At 39.0% G+C, this 25,251-nt stretch overlaps 1 protein-coding gene across 3 annotated transcripts in view; it reads right to left on the reverse strand.

The window, feature by feature from the left end:
- Positions 1-585: 585 nt before the first annotated feature.
- Positions 586-25,251, reverse strand: part of LOC127961602 (CREB-regulated transcription coactivator 3) — a 34,947-nt gene continuing 10,281 nt past the window's right edge. The window contains exons 4-15 of one of the 3 annotated variants that reach the window (XM_052560791.1): positions 23,525-23,586; positions 16,419-16,481; positions 15,723-15,826; positions 10,355-10,393; positions 9,980-10,065; positions 8,973-9,022; positions 8,655-8,872; positions 7,689-7,954; positions 6,034-6,270; positions 5,835-5,918; positions 5,553-5,748; positions 586-4,334 (exon numbers count right to left, since the gene is read on the reverse strand). In XM_052560791.1, the coding sequence (XP_052416751.1) occupies positions 4,129-4,334; positions 5,553-5,748; positions 5,835-5,918; positions 6,034-6,270; positions 7,689-7,954; positions 8,655-8,872; positions 8,973-9,022; positions 9,980-10,065; positions 10,355-10,393; positions 15,723-15,826; positions 16,419-16,481; positions 23,525-23,586 (1,611 nt within the window). In that variant the 3' untranslated portion in view covers positions 586-4,128. Of the gene's footprint in view, positions 4,335-5,552; positions 5,752-5,834; positions 5,919-6,033; positions 6,271-7,688; positions 7,955-8,654; positions 8,873-8,972; positions 9,023-9,979; positions 10,066-10,354; positions 10,394-15,722; positions 15,827-16,418; positions 16,482-23,524; positions 23,587-25,251 lie in introns of all 3 variants that reach the window. The other 2 variants (XM_052560790.1, XM_052560792.1) reach the window with 2 other exon arrangements.

Raw genomic sequence — 25,251 nt, forward strand, 5'->3', positions numbered from 1 at the left:
GGTTTGTACCAGCACTATATCATATCTGATGGCATCAAGCTATGGATTAGCAGATACCAGAGTCTAGTAGATCAACGAGATCAAAGCAGATGAGATTTCATCTGGATGCACAGGAATCCAAACCCTCATTCACCCTTTAAGTGTTTTTTTATGCTTTTCATAGCATCAAAATACAGTCTTATTACAATACTTAATTCTGTCATCTGGTTTTGTTTTGTTGTTGTTGTGGTTGTTGCTACAATGGGAAGTTAGTGGTCATTAAAACCTTTTGGTTACTCATTCTTTTCAAAACGGGTTGAAACGCATGAGAGCGAGTAAATAATGACAAAATTTTCATTTCTAGGTCAGGGGTTCTTACTACTTTCATCAGCTTAGTGATTTTAATATCTCTCTCTGATCATTTCGCTCAAAATGAGCAATCTTTCAAGTCATTTTCTTTAGAAGCAAATTAATCTTCAGAGCGCGGGTGTCTCGCTGCCTCCATCTAGTGGTTTAGCGTAAAAGGACAACAAGTGGGAGAGATAAAAAAAAATGTCTGCCTCCAGTAAGTTAATGTCACAAAAAAGAAAATCCACAGCAGATGTTTGAGCCAGTAATCTTTTATTGGTTTATATTAAATCAAAGGAAAGCACTATAACATACTTCACAAACCAAACGCCTTGTGGTAAAGTACAGAGGTTTTCAATCTGGGTTCTGGAAACTCACAGCACTGCGTATTTGGTATATCTCTCATAGATTTCTTCTGCTGATGTGAATCAGAGGTGTTAAATAAGGAAGATATACAACATTTGTGCTGATGTTGGTGCCTAGGTTTAGGATTGAAAACCACTGGTTTAGTAAATCTGTAATATCAGAAAAAGAAAGATTTGAATATGGTATATTACAAAAAAAAAGAAAAAAAAAGGAAGTAACACTAGTGGACAAGAAAATATTTTTTAAATAATATAACTGTACAATTTTTTAAAAAAAGGTGACAAAAAGACAACAAAAACATAAAAAGAAAAAAAAGGATTCCTTCTATAAACAAACAAAAAGAAAAAACTAATAATATCTTATTATGAAGACTACATTAAAAAAAGCCAATAAACACCTTTTTTTTTGCCATTTGAGCACAGGGCCTGGAAACTGAAAATAAAAATAAAAGTTATCACAGTACACTCAAGAGGGACAGCAAGTGGTCAAGAGCAAGAATAAGGCAGGAGAAGATAAAACCTCCTCCCAGAGAGAGAGAGAGAGAGAGAGAGTGATGGGACAGAAACAAACCATCAGACCCAATGAAACCACTGAAGAACGTCTCATCTCTTAAAATGTGATGCCACTGTTAATATTCATAAAAACTTCAGAGGTAACTGAGATGACAGAACGAGAAACGATAAAAAATGTTAGTTATATAAAGAGATTTTTTTTTTCAAAACAATCTCAACACTTCTGCCTGCTTGACTCTTAAACATCATGTTCTTTTATAACAGGTGCAAACACACCTAAAGAACAACGTTACAAAACAAAGAAACTGCAGCTGCAGGGGTGAAAGCCCAATCTTGTTTTGCCTTTTGTACATAGGGGAGCAGATTTATTATGTTTTTTTTTTGTTTGTTTTTTTACGAAAGCTTAAATATAGAAAATTATAAAGGTGGGGTCACATTTACAACATTTGGCTAATTTTCATGGGCTAAATCCAGTCATTTCAACAGGGAATTTCAGCAAAAGTTGAGTTTGTAGTTGGCCACACAGATTTTTTGCAACAACAGAAAACTGCTTGGTGTGAAAGTGACTTTTGTGCTTCATACATCGCTACACCATTGATAATAGACCTTTTTTCCCACCAAATGTTGCTAATGTCACCACACCTTAATCTCTGTTTGTGTCAATCATCTTCTCTTCTCACCTACTTGGACCACAATAAACAATGCACAAAAAAAAAAAAAGTATGAATTGTAGTAAAAGCGACTTAATTGATTTGACCAACAAGATGCTTTTGAACTCAAAACTCTAAAATGACCTGGATGAATGCAAAAATACATGGCAAAAACAAAAAACAAAACAAATTTTGGACATGGCACACAGATAACATTGTTATTGCTTTCTATTACCAACCTCCAGAAGTGGAATAGAAAGCTACACAGATAACAACACAGAGAAGAGTGCCTTTTGGATTTCTGGACCTCGGTTAAAACATTAGAACATTTTTACCTGGATCTGGCAGTCAAGAGGCAAGAGATGGGCATAAAACCACTCACGATATGGTGAAAAAAAAAGCATTCCTGAGCTATATTTAGATATCTTTCTTCATCTCAAAATATTTGGTCATTTGAATCTAGTAATTCACAAAATATACTGCATTCACATGCATAACATGCTGAAAAGACAACGTCTTCGCCTCATCGCAAATGACATCTTCGCCAAAATAAAACTACTGCTTAAAACCAAAAGATCAATTTTGTTCAGATCAGTGCAAACTTCAACATGAGCAATAACAATGATACGTGTGTTCCACGTCCACAGATCAAACCTCTTAAAGACGTTTTTTTTTTTTCTCCATAAAACCCCTCACAAGGATCAGAGCTGCAGAGAGAGGGCCCATGCTGAACAACGGTGAGAAATACCATCACAACAAACTTTCACAAAAGACGACGTCTACAACAAAATTCCAAAAGGAGAGAACATGAACAGATTAACAAGTACAAATACAACGGACATATCAGAAGCCGCATTACAATTCTGTATAAAATCTGAAATAAGCACAAAGATATAGTAAATATACAAGCAAAATAGTTCCTTTTTATGGTCTAGATTGTTCCAGCCATCTGAGACAGTCCTGTGCTAAAGATCTGCATAGCCAAAGCTTCACTAACTATGGACTGGATCAATGCCAGCACGATACAAAGGTTTTTCTTTTAGACTTATACCAAAAATCATAAAAAGTTCAGCGCCTACTCACAATTCGTAGTTCTTAAATTTTACCTTTGTAAACAGTTTGCCCTTTTTCGGTTTCAAAAATACATTCTAGTCAGAAAATTGTGAGGCATATATATGTGGCAAAGCGCTCTTTTATCTTTGTATACAAAAAAATATGCAAAATAACGCTCTATACACATCATCTTCACTCCTCCTCTCTTTATAGTACGCGACTGTGCAGGAGGAGAGGTGCAACTCAATTCAATCTGTCATTTGAATAAGGGGGACTGGCCACATTCTGAAGGATGGACTGAGCGTGTTAAGAGTGGCTTTGGCTCACATACGTGCCAGTAAAGTGATCGATGATTGGTCAGAAAATCACAGCATTATCATGCGGTTAGCTTAGCGCATGCTCCAAGCATCAGGCAGTGACACCAGAGTCTGCTGGTTAATTTAGATGTGTCTGCTACTCAGTAGCCCGAACCAGACGGTTCAGGACCTGTTCTGGTCTTGGTACTGATAAAGAGTTTGGGTTGCGTGGCGAGGCGAGGGGAAAAGCTCAACCCATCCTGCTGGTGTCTTGTATCACAGCATTTGGTGCATCAATATGGGCTGGTATTAGGCCGGCTGTCGACTCCTTCTGTTCCATTACACGTCATATTGTCATCTTTTCACCGTCTTTGCATTCAGGACCGTCCCATCCTTCCGCTGCTGTCGAAACGTCACTGAAAGCTGCTGTGACCTTCAAATAACATCCAAAAGCAATGTGTAAAACAAGCACATTCATTTTGTTTTGGTTGCATGGCTTTGAAATAGACCAGCAATGCAACAGCCTTATCCAGTCATCAGTCTGGCATTGCTATGGCTTCTGTGTTCTGATTGTCGCTCAGCACAAGGAGTGGATAGACGGCAGGTTCATGTTTGTTTGTTTCATTGTCTTTACAAATCAAAGCATGTGATGTGAAGCATCCAGATTGGCTTCACACATCTGCTGAGTGACGAGCGGCGTCTTGGGAGGCAGATGGAGCATGCTGAGCACTGAGAGACGGCGTCTGGGTGACTCATACGAGCATGACGATTCGCTTTATATCAATATGTAGTGTTTATGCATGCACTTTTGTGTTTAGGAAAATGTAAAGATCTTTTTATGGTTTAAAGAAGTCTGAGTGCTATAGTTTCTGTGCTTTAGTCATCATGGACTTGTATGCATGCATACATGCATAATGTGGCTCTTTAAAGTCTGTCGCTGCGAAAGCTGTCCTCTACTGAGGGGTCAGGGAGGACCATATCGGGGTCACTGAGCATGCTCAGTCCGTCTAAACTGAGCGGCTCGATACGTAGTTCATCCTCCAGTGGAAAAACTCCTTCTGAGTCCAAACACCCGGGCACTGCGGACAACACACTGCTGAAGTCCTTAGACAGGCTGGGATTGGAGTCATCTGAGAGACAGAATGAAAGACAACAGAATTGTGAGTGAGTACAGGAAGAGATGTGCAAACTGTAATGTTTGTTTTCAGTGGGTCAACTAAATGACTAGTTAATTAATCAGTCTTAAGACATCCCTTCATAATCTATCTGGTTCTGGTTGATGTGGCCTCGATTGGATGCGTTTCTCCTGCGGGATTTACATACATTACATTGCACATCCGCGAAATGGCATGCAATGGAATGGAAAACAGTATAGAGGTCTTAACATACTACTTAAAGACTGCAACACTTCAAAACAAATGAATTGAGATGCCAAAACATTCATGATCAAAATGATCATGTGACACTAGAGTAACGGCAGCTGAAGCTTTGCCATAACAGGAATTCATTTTGGTTTCAAACTTTAGAGAAAAAAAAAAGAAGAAAAAAAAGGACATATCAGTAGGATTTCAGTAAAATATTCAGTTGTAATTTTTTTTTGTTTGTTTATTTCTCATATCTTTTAAAATAACCGGATCAATCGCAGACAGGTTTGTTAGAGACTTTACCAGAGGATGGAGAGGTTACCTACATGAAGATGAGTTATGATTGGCTGAAATACAATGCTCATCTGCCAGCCAGCAGTCTCAAACACCTGTTTGCTGCTCAACAGTTGCTTTTTAAAGCTGCCTTTATAATAAAATGAGTTTCAAGAGCTGATCAAGCTCTTTGACTGAAAGCTTCCTTAATAAACTTTAATCTGATCAAGCTCTTCTGCGCTCTAAATCACTCGAAAATCTTTTGACAGTTTAATAATCTCTGATCAGTTTTTGAAAGATGTTTTCATGCCTTTCGCAAGATGTTTCACTATTTCATACTTTTCATCTTTAGAAAGATCTTTCTTCCTCTCCATACTGCATGAGAACTGTGACTTCCTTAATAATGTGGAACACACTCTTCAATCAGTAGGTTCACCATTTACCTGGAAAACTATTCATCAGACCAGACTGAGACTGATATCAGTTATCTTAAAAGATGCGAGAAATCAAACAAACACTTTCTATGAATGTGTATTTTACTGAAATCCTCACTTGCATAATAATTTGGAGCACACTGTAGTCAGCGGACTAGGTGAAGATCAACTAGCATGTCTTTTGAATGTGACATTTCCTTGTTATTTCCATTTTATTGGCAGTTACACAAAACAAGTCCATGAATGAAACTCTTTTTAAGAATCGAATCTTCCGCACCTGTAAGGATGATGTTGGGCACTCCTCCTCCACAATTAGAGTAGAGCATGTTGGGTCTCATCTGGAGGTGGTCTTGCAGGTTGCCATGACTGCCACCCAAGCCCATGAGGGCAGTCTGGGAGCAGTAGAGGTTGGAGGAGGGGTCAAATCCTCCTGCCATAGAGCTCATGACATTCTCTAACATATTATACTGATCCTGCTGTTTAAACACACACACAATACTCGTTACAAAACATGATCAACTTGGGAATCAGAGTGCGCCTCAAGATGTTCTATATTTACCTGATAGGACGAACACTTGGACTGACGTCCAGAAAACTGGTGCTCCATAAAGGGATCGTTGAAAAATGCTCCCAAGCTGTTGTGCTGCGAGTAAAAACAAGATTCAGTGTTTTTCTGTTCAGTCAAGAATAACCAGCATCTGTAACAGTGTCTTTCCCCTCAGATGCCTGCTTCCACTAATGTAACAAAGTGAACTCACAGCGCTGGAATTAAAGTCGAGTGGGACGTTCTGCAGCGGGGACACGGGCTGGTGCTGTTGCTGCTGCTGTTGGCCACCTGTTGCTCGTTGCTGCACCCCTGGATGTTGGGAGCTCTGCTGCATAGACGGATGGGTCTGAGGAGGCTGCTGCTGCTGCAGGGGCTGCTGGGTTTGCTGGTAAAGGGGGTAGGGAGGGGGAGGCTCCATCGGCAAGTTGCTGGTGTCCAAAGCAACCCCCTGAAGAGAACGGGAAAGTTCTTAAAATCATTTGACTGGGAGCGTGGCTCGTGTATGCTGCAGAACACCCTGTTCCTGGCAAAAATGAACAATAAACCAGCTGCCACATTTCTAAGAATAAGGCTCCACGAACTATATAAAAAGTACACAAATACATGAGTGATTGCATTATGATTGACAGATGGCACTAGCATCTGGTTTGGAATTGTGTTTCGTAAAAAAAAAAGATGATGTTTGATTTTTGAGGATGCTATACAGGTCATATGGACCACTGTTTATTTTCATTTTAGCAGCATGACAGACATGGTAATTATGAACAGCCGTTGTTTGGAAAAGATCTCCTTCAAAATGAATAACCGGGGATGGTTTCAATTAGACTGCATTTCGATTACCAAGCTTTTCATTCAATTTGATTTCCATCTTGCTTCCACTGTTCTTGCTCTAAATTATACAGCGAAGCTTCCGATTTGGTACATTACAAAAACATTATTTTTGAATTAACTACAGGGTCTAAACTTCAATTGCTCGTACACTACCATTCAAACGTTCCAAATGTTTACGAAAAATAAATGTTTCTTCAAAATCAGCAGATTAGAATGTTTTAAAGTAAGATTATTGGAATGGCTGAAGTAATGGCTGCTGAAAATTCAGCTTAGTCATTACAGGAATAAACTGTGTTTTATATACAAAAAAATAAAATAAATAAATAAATTGCATTTCACAATATTTTGTATTATTGTATTTGAATGGAATGACATGACAGTATAAAATGAAATTTGAAGGTTTCAACCATTTGTAGTAGGGCTGGGCAATATATCTAACGATATGATCATGATAATGAACGCGATATTGCGTAGCAGGTGAAAGCAGGTGATGGCGATTTAGCGCTTATCACGGAACCAGATTTACTGACTAGATGCGCATGATCAATATCGTTAGATATATCGCCCAGCCCTAATTTGTAGCAGAGAATTCAATGTTGAATTCAAATGGTTGTGGCACAAAGTCCAAACCAGTTTGAACAGTGTTGCAAAGAGCAACCATTTGAACTCAACACAGAAATCTGTTACAAACCACTGCAGGGTCAAAAATGATCACTATCCAAAGACTAAGAGTAAACAAGCCTTTCCTATTCTCTCACACCATGTACATAATAGATCTTTGCTGTGTGGTTAAATCAGTAGTGATGTATCAACACACATTTGAGTGTTTGCCTTTCTGCATTCACAGCAGAAAATGGTAGTGCATAATTACATTTGTTAAGCTTTTTTAGTCTGCAGTCCAGAGATGTCGAACAACATTAGACACTGGAGCCCTGTAAGCAGTTTAATACAAGCAGCTAGTGATGTTCTGGATGAGGAAGATACCACCAGAGAATGTGAGATGCTGGATGAGTAGATTTAATGAGCATTTCTCACCTGTGTGATCGGGGACAGAGAGGGCGACATTGTCGGGGAGAGCTGCTTGCTCAGGCTTCGCCTCTGATCGCCCCCTGGAGAGAGCGTCAGGGGACTAATGGGGGCCGGCCGTCTCCTGGGTGAACTCGCCATGCCTGTCGGAGGAGGGTTGGACAGCGAGGAGAGACGCAGAGACGTGTGGATTGATGGATTGCTAAGAGACGAGTGCAGCTGAGAGTTGGTGAGGGACGCCTGGATAGAAGGGTTGCTTAGAGAGGATGACAGCCCTAGGAGGACAACAAACATGACATAATCAACTCCAAAGGCCAAAAGTACTTATTGAACTGCCTTAATGAAACCGAGATAAACCAATAATGGCTTCATGAGTCACTGCGTGCATACAGGCTCCTGTCCTGATGTCCACTCCTCAGAAAAGACACTGAGCAATTGTCTGCAGGTTACTGGACCAGCGAGAGCGAGAGAGAAAAGAGCTGTTTATGAGCTGCCAATTCAGGGGTTAAAGGTCAGCTGTGTCTCTGGGGGTCGGCCAATCAGCTAGCAGCACAGCTGAAACGGGCAGCAGAAACATCCCAGCACACTCTGTTCCCAGACATGAGAGCGAATGGAAAGAATAAAGCTCGAGAGAATGGAAGTCAAAGAGAGCGATCAGATGGCGAAGAGAGAGGAGGAGAGCTGTGGTCTTCTGCATGGATGTGGCCCTTTAGAAAACACATGGCATTCATTCCCCAGAAAGCGCCTACAGTGTAAAGCCTACAGTGTGCGTTAAACAAAGACCGGAGTGTTCAGCCAGGCTCTTCTAAAGCCAGGAGATGCTTTAACAGCAAACGAGCCTCCTTGAATAACGATTTGGTCCCAAACAAAAGCTCTTTTTAGTCTTCGACTGTGCAAGAATGGGATTACGTATGTGTGAAAACCAGTACAAGTATTAATGTGTCTGTTAATGCCCCAAATAGTAAACCCACTGACCTTGTGAGTTTCCGATGCCCAGATGCATCATGGCTGCGGGGAGGTTGCCGGTGCTGCTGCCTCCGCTCAGGTTGGGATATCCAGCCTCGTCGGGGTCCAGCGGAGTGGGCAGCGGAGAGGGGAAGTGCAGGTTACTGAGGTCAGGAAGAGACCCGCCAGTGTTTAACGTGCCCTGGTAGTGAGACAAACCGGCATTCTGCTCTGGAGATGGGAATATACTGCAGAGAAACAGAGTGGGACAATGTTAAAACGCACAGTAAATATCTAGCAAGCAACCAATAACCATGGACACTCAGACACAAATTTCTCATTACTTACTTGATTCCAGGCACTTCACAGGACTTTGGCCGGGAGGACAGAGACTGCACCTGCAACCAGGCAACACGTGTATTACACATCCACACTCCCAGAGATACATTTAACAGCCTACTGTCTACAGACAATCAATTGATACTGTAGCTAGTAAGACAAAATGGCATCGTACTTCAATCAATATACAACTTTTTCTATAATCAACAGCACAAAAATTCTGTTTAAGTCACCATGAAATCAAAACCGACAATTCCTGTGTGTTCATGTAATATTGCAGCATCCGCACACACATTCGTTTTTCAAAGAGAAAGAAAAAAAACAGTACCCTGTTAAAACATTAACATGCCTCTCTCCTTACAAATCCCATCTCTTCTCTGATGACGTGTATACTGACGCAAGGGCTGAGTAATAACGTCTCCAAGCTTCAATCATTCACACAAAACGACTGAGTAATTAACAAACGACAATGATCCAATCAATTCCTGATGGACAATACAATTCCAATCTACATGTTTTACCAGGTCGAGAAGATTTAATGCTAGAATATACGTTACAATTGGGAAGAAAAACTATTGGAAATTCTTTTACATGCTGACTTTTAATATTATTACTTCATCAACAAGACCAAAGCTATCAACTTGACTAGATTAAAGCTAGGCAATGAGTGAATAAATAGCAGGCATAATACTACTGTATATTGGCTTATGGGACACATTTAGAAGAAACAAAGCAAAACATCATCAGTGAGATTACTGGGTAAAAGGTTTATGCATTGAATACAATACAAAATGCATAACCAAAAGATTTCAACTTAATTACACAATCATTGTCAAATCAATGGTCAAATCAAAAACTCACATGCGATTGAACACAGGTCTTTATTTTGTTAGCAATATCAAGTAAGAGGTCTATTAGGCTGCCTTTACACATTTCTTTGGTCACAACCGAAATGTGTTTTTAACCCCTTACTACAGATAATTTTGCATTTAACATCCCAGCCCACATGCACTCACCTTTTTGGCCTCCCATAACTGTTTGGGCAGTGGCTTATTCACTCCAAGCAGATTCTCCTCATTAGGGACAGCAGGAAATGAGAACACTGCAAAGGAAAAATGACAGCGTCTCATTAAATAATTAAAATCATCCCTGTTAGTAAAAATAAATACTTAATCTGCATCGCACAACTCACACAAAATGTGGGATTTATTAAGTTATCTTAACATAAACCATAAGAGATACATGTAATCTGAGTGGGACCGCCAGCAGGGGACACCAACACCATCCATCAGCCCACTACAGCAAACCACAGCGGAGTACTGTGAGGGCTGATGATGTCATTAAACGGGTGAATCTTTCTTTGGTGTCAACAAGCATGACAGCACACTCACCGTCTCCAGTATTGTCCACCTCTGCTTCATTCATGCTTGCTGTATGACCACAAACACACAGAGAAAAAGAAAGGCCAATTAGATCAAAGAGCAGGTAATCATTTTGCATTCTCACGTGTAATTTCTCCACCCACTCATTCATTCATACAAAAAAAAAAAAAAAAAAGCATGTGCACTTGGGCACTGACCCATGTCTTTCAGCATATTAGCATTAAAATGGCTAAGTGAACCACTGCTGATGTAATAAACGGTATATAAACACATCACATGTGACATGGCATGATTAACACTTTAATTGAAAACTTTCATGTAAAATAAATCCTGAAATGAATCATGTGTCTAATATCCATGCATGAATTAGTCTGAAGCACTGAAAGTAATTATTTCTCAATCATCAAAACCTTAAAGGCATAACTGTGGTGAAAATAATATTTTATGAGTGTAATGAAAACAACAGGTATGAAGTCATTGCACAAATAAATGTAATCATATGCCCTGAGAATATTATTCTTGGTAAATTGATTATTAAGAAATAGCAGAACAATATACTTTCAGAATGAGGGACTCAAACCAGAACCTCCACAAAATCAAAGATGCAAATACATCTCATACTAAAAGTAACAATGTAACAAATTGAAGTTTAAATTAAAAATAAGATGGGAAAAGCACCTAAAAGTACATTAAATATAATTGGGGCCATGGGAGCACATTAAATATATTGTATAAGGTCCAGAAAACCTTATACGTTTTAGAAGATAATTGTGAAAACAGAAATGGACAAACAACCCCCTCTACTTTTTCTCCCTTTGTTTCTTATTTTGTTTCTCTGTTGTATATTTGGATTATGCCATAAAAAAATAAACATAAAAATACTCTTTTCAATATAGTTAACTGTCTCTTTGATGATTTAACACAACATATTAGCAAGCATCACTAAAATATTATGAACGCAAGCTTTTACGTAAACCAGACGAAATTGATCACATGTCTAATATCCACTTCTCAAATTAATCATCCTTGAGTATTAACAGTAATTAATTATTCCTTGATCTTTCACACAGATCCTTCACCCTCCTCGGATGCCTGGAGTGAAAAAGAAACCGCCTCCAGCAAAGTAACTAGAAACGTTTGGGGTTGACAAGATGTTTTAAAGCTTCATGCTCATCAAGCATTTTGAAATGAATATTATGAAATATTAAACAATTACATTGAAAATAAGACATTTTTAATTATTTTTTATTGTGATGGCAAAGCTACATTTTCAGCAGCCGTTACTCTTGTCCTCAGTGTCACATGATCCTTTAGAAATCACTTTAATATGAGGATTTGCTGCTCAAGAAACATTTCTCATTATTATCATACTGCAAACAATTGTGCTGCTTATAGTTTTGCGGAAACAACTTTTCTCTTCAGGATTCTTTTTGAAAATTATAAATCTATTTACTATCAGTTTTTTTTTTAAGAAAAGCATTTTATTTTTATTTTTTTAAATAAAAGCATTGATTTCATTCAAACAAACAAAACAAAGCTTTCTGACAACAAACCTTTGAACATTAAGTTCAGTTCAGTCTTCTCACAAACATTTTATTCATTGACATGTCCACCCCGCTGAAGACAGGGGCTCAAACTCCCGCGGGGGGACTGAAAAAAGGCTTCTTAATGTCCACTGTCTCTTTAAGGAACATCCCATGAGGGGGAGAAAAAGGAGAGGACAAAAAAATTTATATCGGGAGAAATCTGTGACCACACGCACAAAATGAATCAATGGAGAGGCATTGTTTTGTGTGCACCACAGAGATCCTGTGGAAAACAAACCTCCTTTCTGCTTCCTCTGCTGATGCTGGCCCAGAACCGATACAGTGTGGGCCAAGAGCCAGATCAACCAGCAAAGCTGCCGCTCTCAGACGCCCAACTGCGACGCACAATGAATCAAACAAAAAGTACGGCGACACCTCATTTCCCCCTCACTGAGAGTCTCATTCAATGCCACGGCTGACGGAAAAAGACAACTAGAACAGAAAAACGTTGGCCTGAGTCCAGAGTTTGGTCACCTTTTATCTTAAAGCAGTGGTCTCGAACTCAATTCCTGGAGGGCCACAGCTCTGCAGAGTTTAGCTCCAAATCACTCCGGCTTGGAAGTTTCTAGTAATCCTGAAGACCTTGATTAGCTGGATCAGGTGTGTTTGATTAGGGTTGGAGCAAAACTGTGCAGAGCTGTGGCCCTCCAGGAGTTGAGTTTGAGTCCAATGTCTTAGTGTAAATGTATCTTATGTTAAAGCACATTATCTGCAATAAATGTATCTAGAATTACCCATATAACAAAATCTTGCACCAAATCAGTTGTTATATGAAAAGTAAAAACAGCACTTGTTATTATAGCTGGTGTCAAATCATAAATCCCAGTAGGGTCAGAGTCAAGCGGTTGAACGTGGCACACAGTTACAATACAATGCTTTTGGGAGATCCACACATGAATAGCACAGTTGCATCACACAGTTGAGTTGGCTGACAGGTTTGGGATGAGACCACTGTGATAGCGGAAGCGAGACTAATTTTGGTCCCATGTGAGAGGCTGGTTTGTACTTGTTCGCATTACATGAGCCTCACTGCACACCTCCACACAGTCAACTGTATCCATAATTCAGATGAGATGCCAGACATATATTAAATGCCTGGTGTCTGCCGCGTCCTTAAGTGAAGCTGTATCTTATCGGCTCGATCTGAGAAAACAACTGCCCTGGGCCACAGACATCCTCTGAGTTACAGTGCTCCATATGTCAGTGTTCATGTGAACATCACAGCTGCTTCACATCTTCATTCACTATCTTATTTAATCCTGCATAAAGATATAATACACAAAGATGCCTTTTATAGAGATGAGCTACAAACTAGAGCCTAAATGCTTGCAAATCAATTTGTGAGAGAGCAAGTAATGAACAGAGTGTAGATTAAGAGAAAATACCTGACTCCTACCTAAGTTATAAAAAAACAAAACAAAAGAAAAACAGTAGATTTGCAAAGAAAATGTAAATGGGCTAGGCAATCTGTGATGATGTATCAAATACCCTTTTAAGCCTCTACTCCATTTCATGTGAGATTACTACATTATCTCTCCAGCCCTTTAAGAGCACTATTCATTCATTAGTATGTAGTGTGAGTTTTTAAATGCTTAGCTTGCAGTATCTGAGCTCACGGTGTCCCACACAACAATATTGTAATGATTCAAAAAAGATTAATCCCTCTCTGGCCAACTGAACATTTGTTTTAAAGGGGTCCTGAAATGAGAAATCCAAACTCCCTTGATCTTCTGACATATAAAAGGCCATTGTACTATAAAACGTCCTGTAAGTTTCAGAACTCAAATCTTCCTCGTTAGTCTAAAATCATTTTATATTAAAGCCAATATGCCAAAACAGCAAAATAGTATGGCTAAACACCAACTATGCAGAAGAAAATGGATTGAATTTTTTCGTACCACCTACTTCTACATCGCTGCCTGTTTAGTAGTGTAGTGAAAATAATGAGAGAGGCGAACACAGGTCTACGCAGAAACCAAACGCTGAAGATGGCTCTGAAAACAACAAAACACTGTGCAGTGGCAAGTTGTGGAAAAACCAAGTGGCAACCTTCCGGTCTCTCTCGTGAAACCAACACAGAAGTGATTAAAACTCTGTCTCTGTCCAATAGACTCCCAATGTTAAAATACCTAACTTTACAGCAGAAAAAGTATGTTTATAGAGTTGTACAAAAAGTGGTTTTGGTCTACATAGCTAATTTTGCCCTTCATGTCAGCTGTGAGGGGGGGGGGGGGGGGGGTAATTTTTTTTTTATAACTCATTGTTTAAATTAACCCTTAAAATTCTGAATAATTAAGGGCGTGGCCACTTGAGTGACAGGTGGATTACCACTGCTGTCACCACCGTCAAGCTAGATGGGCATGGTTTTTGCAACAAGCTCCTGCCTCTTTGCCCATTTTCGATTATCTGGCAGTTCCAAACAGCGTCAGTAAGAACTTGGTCCTTTATTCACTTAATTTTACCGTGGATTACAAACAAGGCAATATCCGATGCAGGATTTTCACCTAAAAGACAATTATGTTGACTATATTGGACCCTTCAGTAATGTTGCAACACAGTGTTTTTATTACAAGGTCACTACTGGTTTGTATGTTATTAAAGTTCATTTGATGTGTAATGAGCATTTATGAGTTTTTAACCTAAAACACAGCAGCGTTCATCTGCGTAGGATGTAGACTGTCAAACATAGACAACTGTTAGCCAATCATAGCAGTGGGCGTTTACTTTTGAGTCTACAATCCATCATGCCTATTCAAACAGAGCGTTCTGATGAGGCGGTCAAAACGTTACAGAAAATGGACTATTACTTCTAAATGATGTTTTTTGATGTAAAAATCTTCAAAACATTATAAGTGTACCTCAGAGAACAGTACAAAAAGCATTTTATAACCCTTTAATGCATCCTCCCTGAATAAGAGTATTAATTTATATTAAAAAGAAAGAAAGAAAGAAAGAAAGAGAACGTGAACAGTTGTGTATGTGTTGGCATGAGATTACTGTATTAGACTCGATCTGTTACATAAACTCTTCACGTCATGACCATGTAAATCCTGTAAAGCTTTCACGTGAAAGGGAATATTAGAAAGGGATGTGATGTAACAAGCTGCAAAGCAAGGTTTATATGTAACAAACATCAGTAATACACAAGCAGATCATAAACATACCTAATTATATTATTGAATGTACAAAAGGACCTGAACTGCTGATGAAATGTCATGTAATAAAGATCAATACATAATTGTATCAGCACATCCATAAGCTTTTCTGCCAGACATTCACTGCTGTAATGATGAAACACTGACCGTCCCACCCTATGACATAATCCTATAGTCTAACAAACATCTTCACTGCAGCATGTGTCTGTGAACTCTGGCTACGTGTGTTTTTAGGGGAGTATGAGCCAGACTATTGCATCTATAAAGCTCGTGGGGCTGTACATTAATTTGTTTTCAAGAGCTCTAGAAATCAGAAGAATAAGGGTAGAGGGAACATCCTTTAACAGCACCCTGGGCGGGCTGATTGTCAGCCATTTTCAGCATACCATCCGAAACGTCTGTTTGTAACCAAGACGACTAGACAAACAAGAAGACAGTGAGCTCCAGCTGTGTCATGCAAACACGCTGAACTACGGGTGGGACCGGTTGATTTGGGTCTGGTATAAATCATTGATTTGTCATCCATGATGACACTGTACAATCCATTTGACCCCTGCATTTCTGTTTAAACCGCATTGTTATGCCATGCAATAACAATGGCTTTTAAAAGTAGGCGGAGGAGGAGTCCGAGCTCACCGTTTCGCTGAGGAGGTCCTCTGCCCATCTGCTGGTTCTTGCCGAAAGGATCCTGTGGGTTTGGGCTCATGGCACTGGTGTGCAGAGCTGAGTCAGAGTTTGTTCTGTGGCAGAAGGAGAGAGGAAGAAAGGAGGAAAACAACTCAGTCAGTGAGCCACAAAAAAAAAAAACTGCTGAGCCGAGCTGAGCCATGCCAACATGACCCTTTGCCCTCGCTCACTGCCTTCATCAAGCAACTACACATGAAGAGAGCACTCTCAAGAGCACCTTACTGTACTCCAGCGCTTCTCTCGGCTTTATCAGGTCTGTCTGACCTTTAAACCATTCTCAGGTGACGTAAAAAAAAGGTCCTTTTTTCTATTTGTAGAGCAATAGTTCAAGGGTGAAGTCACTCTACATCAAAATAATGAGTGAGGTTAAGAGATAAAAAAACATTAGTAGAAATAATGATCCCAGGTTTGGATTAGTTAGGTACAATGACATTAGTTCATGTAGAATAGCCGGCTGAGTAGAGAAACAGCATCTGTGATTGGCTTGAAATCATTCTGTTTGTATGAAGACTTGATCAAGAAACAGTTTTAATCAAAACGGGCTGAGATAAGGAGGTCTGCAGGGGATGACGGAAAGAAATAAAAAAAAAGAGAGACAGTTCCAGAGGAGATCTGTGAGAGGGGAACTTGAAAGTCAAAGGTCACCTGTTAAGCTGTGATATTAATCTAAATCCGGGTCGTTTCTCTTCGGTCCATGGCGGTTGCTCCCTTTAGAAATGGAAACAGTCACGTGTTAATCACTACTGTACTGAGTCTGTAGCCCTGGCTCAGGGGTTAGTACAGCTGGACGAGCAAGCGAGAGAGACAAAGAGAGAAGAGAGCGAGCAGGGTGGAAATTCCTCTGTGACACCTTCAAGAAAATGAAAACAGAGCCGTAGAAATCAGAGCCTATTCCCCCAGGTTAGTCTAATACTGTGCAGCACTGATTTACTGCTTCAATTAGATTGGAGCTGCCACGTCTGAGAGCAAACAAAAGTGCTATAATAACTTGAATGGTTAATGAACCAAGAGAAACACGCAGGCAACACCTCAGCAGAGCAACAACATTAGGAAATCAGGATATAGACTCAAGCAAACAAACAAATACATCTTACTGGCCACAAATGCTATCGACAAGAATTAAAACCTTAATCTTTGTGACAGCCAAGCAATTCAGAGACTATTTCTAAAGGAAATGAGTCCAGGACTTGACTGTGGAACTTGCTTTCATGACGCAAGAATTGCTATGTGGTTGCTAGGGTAAAGCATGGTGCTTTCTACAGCAAGGTCATGGGTCGAGGGAACACAAAGTACTGGTAACTGCACAATTTAAAAAAAAATGTAATTGCAAAGGCAAAAAAAAAATCACGATTAGACAGAAGCTGCGATTGTCATGCGTATTTTCAAAGTCCTTTTAGGCAAGTCGTGCCACTCGGTTATACTTTTACTATGCACAAGTTATACTTTAACGTGGATTACAAACAAGGCAAAATTGGATGCAGGATTTTCACCTAAAAGACAATTATGTTGACTATATTGTTGGATTGTTATTTATGACTTATCTTACAATTCTGACATTTTTTCTTACAACTGCGATTTTAAATCTTAAAATTGAGTAATAAAGCCAGCAGGGTTGGCGATGTCTACAGTGAAACATCGCGATGAACAATGACATCATCTGATGACGGAGGACGATGGCGAATGATTTGCAGATCATCAGCACAACTGAATAACATCTAATCTTGTAAAATGTGAGGTAAGTCATGATTCTCGAAAGTGAAGGTAAATTTCAATGCCACGAATAAGCGGCTCCCTGAGACACGCAATTTTTATACAGTGTAACTGCCCTATGATATTACTGCAAAAGAAAGAACTGTAATATATATTTTCATCCCATCTCATATTTATACCCTTTATGGGTTCCATAGTACACAATTTTCTTTCCAAACACGATAGCCAATTGGGATCACAATGTCAACTCAACATCATGATGTCTAACAGCCATCAACAATAGACAATGGCATCGTGTATTGGCTGAACCCTAAAAGACAAAATTGCTAGATATAAAGGGGCAATTATGACTTTATTTCTCAGAACAAAAGTAAGAATTCTAGTTTGTATCATGCAATTCTGAATGATTTGGATCACAAATTGCAAGATGTTAACTCAAAATTGCGAGAAAAACGTTGCAATTACCTAGCAATATAGCATTATACTGACTCATAACAAAAGCAGGTCTTGGTAAAAGTTGCTAGAAAAGGATTCATAAACAGATTGTTATTTAAAGCTGACCTGTGGTCAAAGACAACATGAAAAACAGATATTTTTAAACTGGCATCAGGCAGACCACCAAAAACGGAGAGATTCTTTAATGAAATCTTATCGCTATTGAATCACACTTGAGTCAGAATGAATGCCTTTCTAGAAAACCTCCCAGAGGAATTCTTGTCTGGGAAGAGCAGAGGCTCAGATCCAGGATGGGAGAGCGTGGGACTAAGAGTGCAGCGCTGACCCGTGTTTCTGACCCAGTCCAGCTGAGCTCCACAGGGAAACGTATGGAAGTTGCCCAGGATTCAGAACCAGCCCTGTTTACCCAGACACCAGAGGGACAGCTGTACCCCTGGAAGCAATGAGCCTGAAAGTATCATAGTAGCACTGTCGTCCCTACGGACGCAACGGAGCACTGGGGCAAACTAAAACACTGACATTCAGATCGCACACCACATTAAATGTTAGTACTATAAGGGTCACAAATCCACGTGAGAATATGTTGTGAGAATAGTCAAAGAAAAAAGTTGAAAGGAATGGACGTGAAGTCTCCAAAACACTTTATATTAATGCTACAGTATCAGCCGGTCTTCCTCTTGATAATTTCAATGCCAACAATATCTTTTTATTGGCAACATGCTACCTCAGTCCACTCACATTTCCTTTTCTGGTGGTAGATGTGAGGCCCTGTGAACTGAACTCAAAACACATCCGTCATCCATACACCAGGTTATTGTCTGAATAAGCAACAGAAGTCAGCACTGATTGCACCAAGTTGTGTGGTGAATGGACGGAAGGGGTTAAGGAGCTGCGTTCACGCCTTTTTCAGCTCATTAACCCTTACCCAGTGTGTGCTGCGGTAGGAAACACATCACAGATGTGTTGAGAGAGCTGTAAACAGTCCCTCCAGGGCATAAATTAGGATGAGACTCCAGTAAAGCAGGAAAATCATCCTCTGCTGCCCAAACACCTCATACTGCACTCCTCTAAACCAATAGAGAACCAAGAGCAATCCCCTGCAGACTACTCATACTAGCAGCAAGTGCTCATTTACTCCGTATTAAATGCTACAATAGCTTTCAAAAGCTAGGGAGATTTTCATTATTAAAAACATTTATTTACAAAAACACTTTATATATTTGCGCGCACACACACACACACACATATATACACACATACACATATACATATATATTAGGGGTGTAACGGTACACAAATATGATGGTTCAGTACGCACCTCGGTTTTAAATTCACGGTTCAGTATTATTTCGGTACAGCAGGGGGTAAAAACTAAGCTTTTTTTTAAGGTTTAGTAAAAAAAAAGTGTCTCTTTCTTAAAATACACTGAGTTACATTTAAAAATTTCTTAGTGATAAAAATCTTCTTCAGCTTATGCTTAAAACTATAGGGAGCCCTTTTACATAAGGTAACAATTCCCAAAACCCAAACTTAAATTTAATTACTATTTGTTTTTAAACAGATGATCAACACACACACACACAAACTGTATTTTTATGCTCTACTGTTAGTGTTATCTGTATGCATCAAGGCTCTGAGATTAACGTAATTTCCATTGTCTGTATGTATGTGATGTACACGTGTAAGAATTGCCAAAGCAGACTTGACTAACACTCAAAATGCATATATGTCTAAGCTATTTGTTCAAATATATTAAATTACACAATGGCTATAACAGCATGTTTCATAACAGATTAATTTAAACATACATTAAATAATTAAGACTATTAGGTTTAGTAAAATATAATGAGTATATGGTGTAATATTTATCAAAATGCTGCTCTCTAGACGTCATTTCTCTAGTGAACTAACGAGCTGTGAACACTGATGACTTGCTGAGGTAAATTAAATGCTACGTGAAATTTTATTTCCACGCTGTATTGTTAATGCATTTTCGCGGTTGAAACACTGATTGAGCAATTACATCAGGCATGAGATGTTCAGTCATGTTTATTTGGTTTAAACTAGCAGTACAGAGGAAGGAATGAACACGTTTATTGGCACTTCGCTATGCCCAAATCTGCGGGCCGTCACGGCTCAAACACAGGATCCCGAGCTGGTGTTAGGATTATTAAAGCATGTTTCTAAACCATCCCAGAAGCGGCTCTCCAAGGTGTTTATGCAGCGATCATTTGTTCCTAATCTAGCTAGAGGCGGCCGAGTGATAGTTTAATTTAGGCTACATCTGCAACCTGTTACACAGGCTATTTATGTAAATGTATTTTTTTTTTTTAAATAACATATTTAATTGAAAAGCTTTCCTTTTGTTGCAAGCCTCAGAATATAATGCTCATATAATTAGTTTAACCCCTTAAGAATATTTTCTGAATATTAAACATCTACTAACATGGAAAATAATTAAAATAATCTATTATTTTAACCTTCATGAACACTGCCCTTAAAACCATGATCACCAATCTATTGCCAAATGGCCTTGATTTCTCCCTTGAGCAAAGCAGTAACTAGTTCCTTATGCCTCACTTACTTACTTAACATGCGTTAAAGCATCACAAACATCCAAGCAGACATCCCTTGAGCCATTTTATAAGAGCACAAACCAAACACTGGTAAATCTATGCCGTGTCACACTGTCAGACAACAAACGGCAGACTTCACAAACACCACCAGCATCATTAAAAAGGCCAAAAATCATTTGCAATTGCTCCCAGACTCCTCCTAAATCTAGCTTAACCTTAATGTCCACGCAGACAGATAACATCTGTTCAGCTCTTCGTTTATTCACGTGAGGTGATATTAGAGCACAAGATCCTAAAAGAAAAAAAGACACAGCAGCACACCCAAAATTCAATCACACATATCTGTGCTAGGTCAAACAGGCACACTGGAATAAAACTAAAACCAAACCAAAACATGGACCACGGTCATTAGCGAATGTTAATCTGGTCCAGAGCAAAGAGGGAGGAGGGCTTACAAACACGCTGAGCTCACAATCTGTTCTGGGGATGGAGGAGGGCGGCTCTGAGGGGTAGCTAGCAAAAGATCTGGCAGGTTTAGTTAGCGCGGTTTACACTGAGAAGTGATCTGAGGAATAGCTGAACATTCATCCTTGAGGAAGAAAAAGAGACGGTTAGAATCAGAGAGAAATGCTGTGGTTAGTATTCAGGCTTCACCAGGACACAATTTGAACAAACAATGACAAGACTCTTGAAGAAGAGAAGAAAACTGGATTTAATTCAAAAGGTTAAACAGGAAAGCATTGCAAACATTTCAGATATATACATTGTAGTGGTGAAGATCTAACTGTGCTTGATCCTCTGAATCCTATGTTTCATAATTCATAAGAAGCCTCTGAGACACCCCTTGAAGTGGAGTGAACCGCTCACTATTTATGCATTTATAATGAAGCTCTAAAAGTTTGCCTAAGATCATATATTCAGCTAAACTCCCCATGTGAGCATCATCCTCTGCTACCCCCATCTGCTTCTGTACACACCAACTACAGCACTGAAGTTTGGAATAACCATGATTTCTTTTAGTGTTTAGAGCTTCTTTAATGTTTTTTTCATGTTTATGCCCACCAAAGCTGAATATATTTGATCGAAAGTTCTACAAAAACAGTGATATAGTGACATTGTTATAAATAAATTATATTTCTATTTGAATGCATTTTAAAAAACGAATTTAATCCAATGCCAAAGCCAACATTTTCCGCAGACATTACTCCAGTCTTCAGTGTCACATGATGCTTCAGAAAATATTCTAATATGCTGATTTGTTACTCAGCTATTATCAATTATTATCGATGCTTTTATTAAGTAATAATGGTTCTTATTAATGTTAAATTGATGCATTATTATAAAAAAAAAATGTTAATGCATAATTTTCTTTCTTTCTTGTTTTCTTGTGATTACGACTTAATTTTCTCTTGATCTCGACACAACGGGTTGTTTTCGGGTGATCACGACTCAATTTTCTCTTGATCTCGACATAACAAAAGCAGTTATTTTAACAATGACAGCTTGATTTTTTTAAATATGATCAAAATGCATTGTGAGGCTACTGCTATAGTAAAAAACACAACTTTGACGGACATTCTAGAATGCTTAACGTTGCTTAATGCGTTTACTGAGAGTGTTTCTAAAATACCAAACTCATTATACACATAATTAGCAAATCATACAATTTATATCCAAGCAAATAAGCCTGTAATAAGAACGCAATGTGTTAAATTACGCATAAAGCATTTTACAGATTGTTATAAGGAAACGCTTAACGTGTCTTAATGCTTTAAGAGAGTGTTTTTAAAAGACAAAACTTCGTAAACATTCTTAATACAGTATTCTATGTACAGACAAGAAAATGAGCCGATAATAAGAATGCAATGCATTTAACGCATTAAGCATTTTACACACAGAAAACCATTACAGGCTAAAGAAAACATGTTGCGTTCGAATTCTGGAAGAATGATTTAACACTGAAGTTCATTCAGCTTTGCCATCAAAGGAATTCATTACTTTTTTTTTTCCACAAATTTATTTACAATAAATCGCAATACATGCAGCCTTGGTGAGACTTCTTTCAAAAATATTACTAAACTTTAATAATTCCAAACTATTCCTACAAACAATTATACATCAGTGTTTGAACTTTAGTTTATTTTCGCATTTTAATCTGAAAGCAATAAAATAAATCAGTTAAAGCCCTGGATCTTGTGTGTTGTGTCGTATGTGAGCTGCTCTATGGCATATGGCCGTCACAGCAGTGTTTCGCCACAGTGGGAACAGAAGGCTGTGCCAAAGCTGATCAGGCCAACCAGTTTTCAGGTGTAAACAATGCCACAGGGCGTGGACTCTGAAAGTTTTACAAGTTGAAGAGTCAACATGGAGGCCAGGTAAGAAGGCATACTGGCTGCCTGCCAAGCCTGCATTCAAAACATGACTATGATGAGGAGAAGCTTCCTTAAGCCTTTTATTACTGGCTGCAATTCACTCCTCGGCAAAACAAATGAGGAAAACCGTCCAATTGTTATGGGTCACTGGGGCTGAACCAAGAAGAGCAACATTTGTGCAGAGCAAACGTGAGCGTTTGTGGTCAGAGAAAGGATTTATAATCTCCCTCAGAGTCGAAAATGACAAAACAACGTGCGTATGTCTCTTTGAACACTTCTGTTTTCTCTAACCTTTTGCAAGTCTTATCTATCGCTGCGGATGCGCTAAAAAAACAAATGTGTCATTACTGTTTTCTTTTCAGGCATCTGTGGGGATAGCGTATGCAAATGCAAAACACACATTAACACTCCCTCTAATGTGACACGATCTCTCTCGCAACACTGCTTGATGTTGCTACGAAAGGCTTCGTTTCAAGATAACATCATCTTTGCACTCTGCCCTGCAACTGACAGGAGATATGATCATTAAGTAGAACGTAACAATGTATGTAATGAATGCACAGACACATATTTGTGGGTGGTGAATGGGTGTGTGCAGGACTATGTAAGTCCTAATAATTTTAAGGGCAGGACTCACCTTCTCCAGCTGTTGTCAGGGGGAGGAGAAAGGTACATCGTTCCATATGGAGAGCTCTCAGCGTAGTTCAGTCAAGGAAATCCTCTGAAGCTTTTACAATCAAATCTCATAAACACATATGCTTCTATCTTTGTTTATATAGAAGGTATAAATCTCAAAAACATGTTCATTTATCAAGACCATTTTCCAGACTCTGTCTAGTTTTGACTTTTACTGTATTTTTATCTCTGCACTACTGTTCAAAAGTTTGGGGTCGATGAAATTTTGAAATCTCTTACGCTCACTTATGGCGCTTTTCCACGGCATGGTACGGCTTCGGTACAGTCCACTTTTTTGGGGGGGTTCCACTGGTTACAGTACATGGTACTTTTTTGAGTATCACCTCGGTTGAGGTTCGAAGTGAACCGTACCGCTACTAAAAAACGTGACGTGTAAACTCTTCTGATCACGGATTGGCCGGAGAGAATCTTTACTACCTGCTTCACTGAACTCGCGACATAAACAAAACAGAACTGCTAGATTTAATGAAAGATCGAACGTAACTGTTTTGAACGAGCACAAAAAGTTTTGTTGTCAGTTGAGGAAGTACAGACGGTCCCTTTCACTGATAGCAAATGAGCAGATCCAGCGAGAGCTTGATCCGGCGACACAGAATGAAAAAGTTTTTTTTAGGAGTCGTGGCAGTAGCGGCGTCACAACCATAATGACATGTGAATAATCGCGCTCACTCTAAAGTGATACTAAACTGCAGTGGAAATGCAAATAATCCCGAACAATGCCGAGTCGTACCACGCAGTGGAAAAGCGCTATAAGGATGCAGTCATTTGATCAGAAAACGGTAAAACATTCATATTGTGAAATATTATTAAAATTTAAAATGCCTGTTTTCTGTTTGAATGCATTTTAAACTGCAATTTATTCCTGCGATGGTAAATCTGAATTTTTAGCAGCCATTGTTCCAGTCTTTAACGTCACATGGTTATTTAGAAATCATTCTAATATACTGATTTTTATTGCTCAAGAAACATTTCTTATTATTATCAGTGTTGAAAAGCTATTCTGCTTATTTTGGGGAAAACCGGATTCTTTGATGAATGGAGGTTCAAAATGACAGCATTCATTTGAAATGGAAAGCTTTTGTAACACTGCACATTCCCAAACTTTAGAATTTTAAATGCAACTCAATGATCAATTATGCTGGAAAACAATGCTCCTCTCATAAATTCGAAACATTATCTTTGGAATTTTTAAACTGTCTCTTCGGAAGACTTCAGACTTTAATATTAATTCAATCTATCACACTTTCTTCTTGTTACCTTACTGTGATTAGTGGACAATGTTTCAAGCAGCCCAGGCAGGCACAACTGAGTTCATGCTGTATTTGGCAGATTAGTTTCAATAGATTTTCTCAGACTGCAGAAGGGTGGAGATCATGATTTCATATTACACAAAACTTTGATCTCACCTGATTTGTCTTGATATGACCCTTTTAAAATCTCCCTTGTGCTTTCCAAATCCACTTAACACTCTAAGAAAAGTTACAGGAATTATAGTAGCGAAAACAGTCCAGCTGAAGAACTCCTTGAGTAAACATTGTTTCCTCAACTGAGACCAATGTTGACAATGCTGCCTCGTCATGTCCCTCTGTGCCAAGACTCTCACATCCAGATGGGAGGAGGGGTGGATTTACAAGGCAGAAAGCAGGACAGAGTCTTTGTCTGTACAAC

Source organism: Carassius gibelio, chromosome B7 (genome assembly GCF_023724105.1).
Source record: "Carassius gibelio isolate Cgi1373 ecotype wild population from Czech Republic chromosome B7, carGib1.2-hapl.c, whole genome shotgun sequence".
Lineage (NCBI taxonomy): Eukaryota > Metazoa > Chordata > Actinopteri > Cypriniformes > Cyprinidae > Carassius > Carassius gibelio.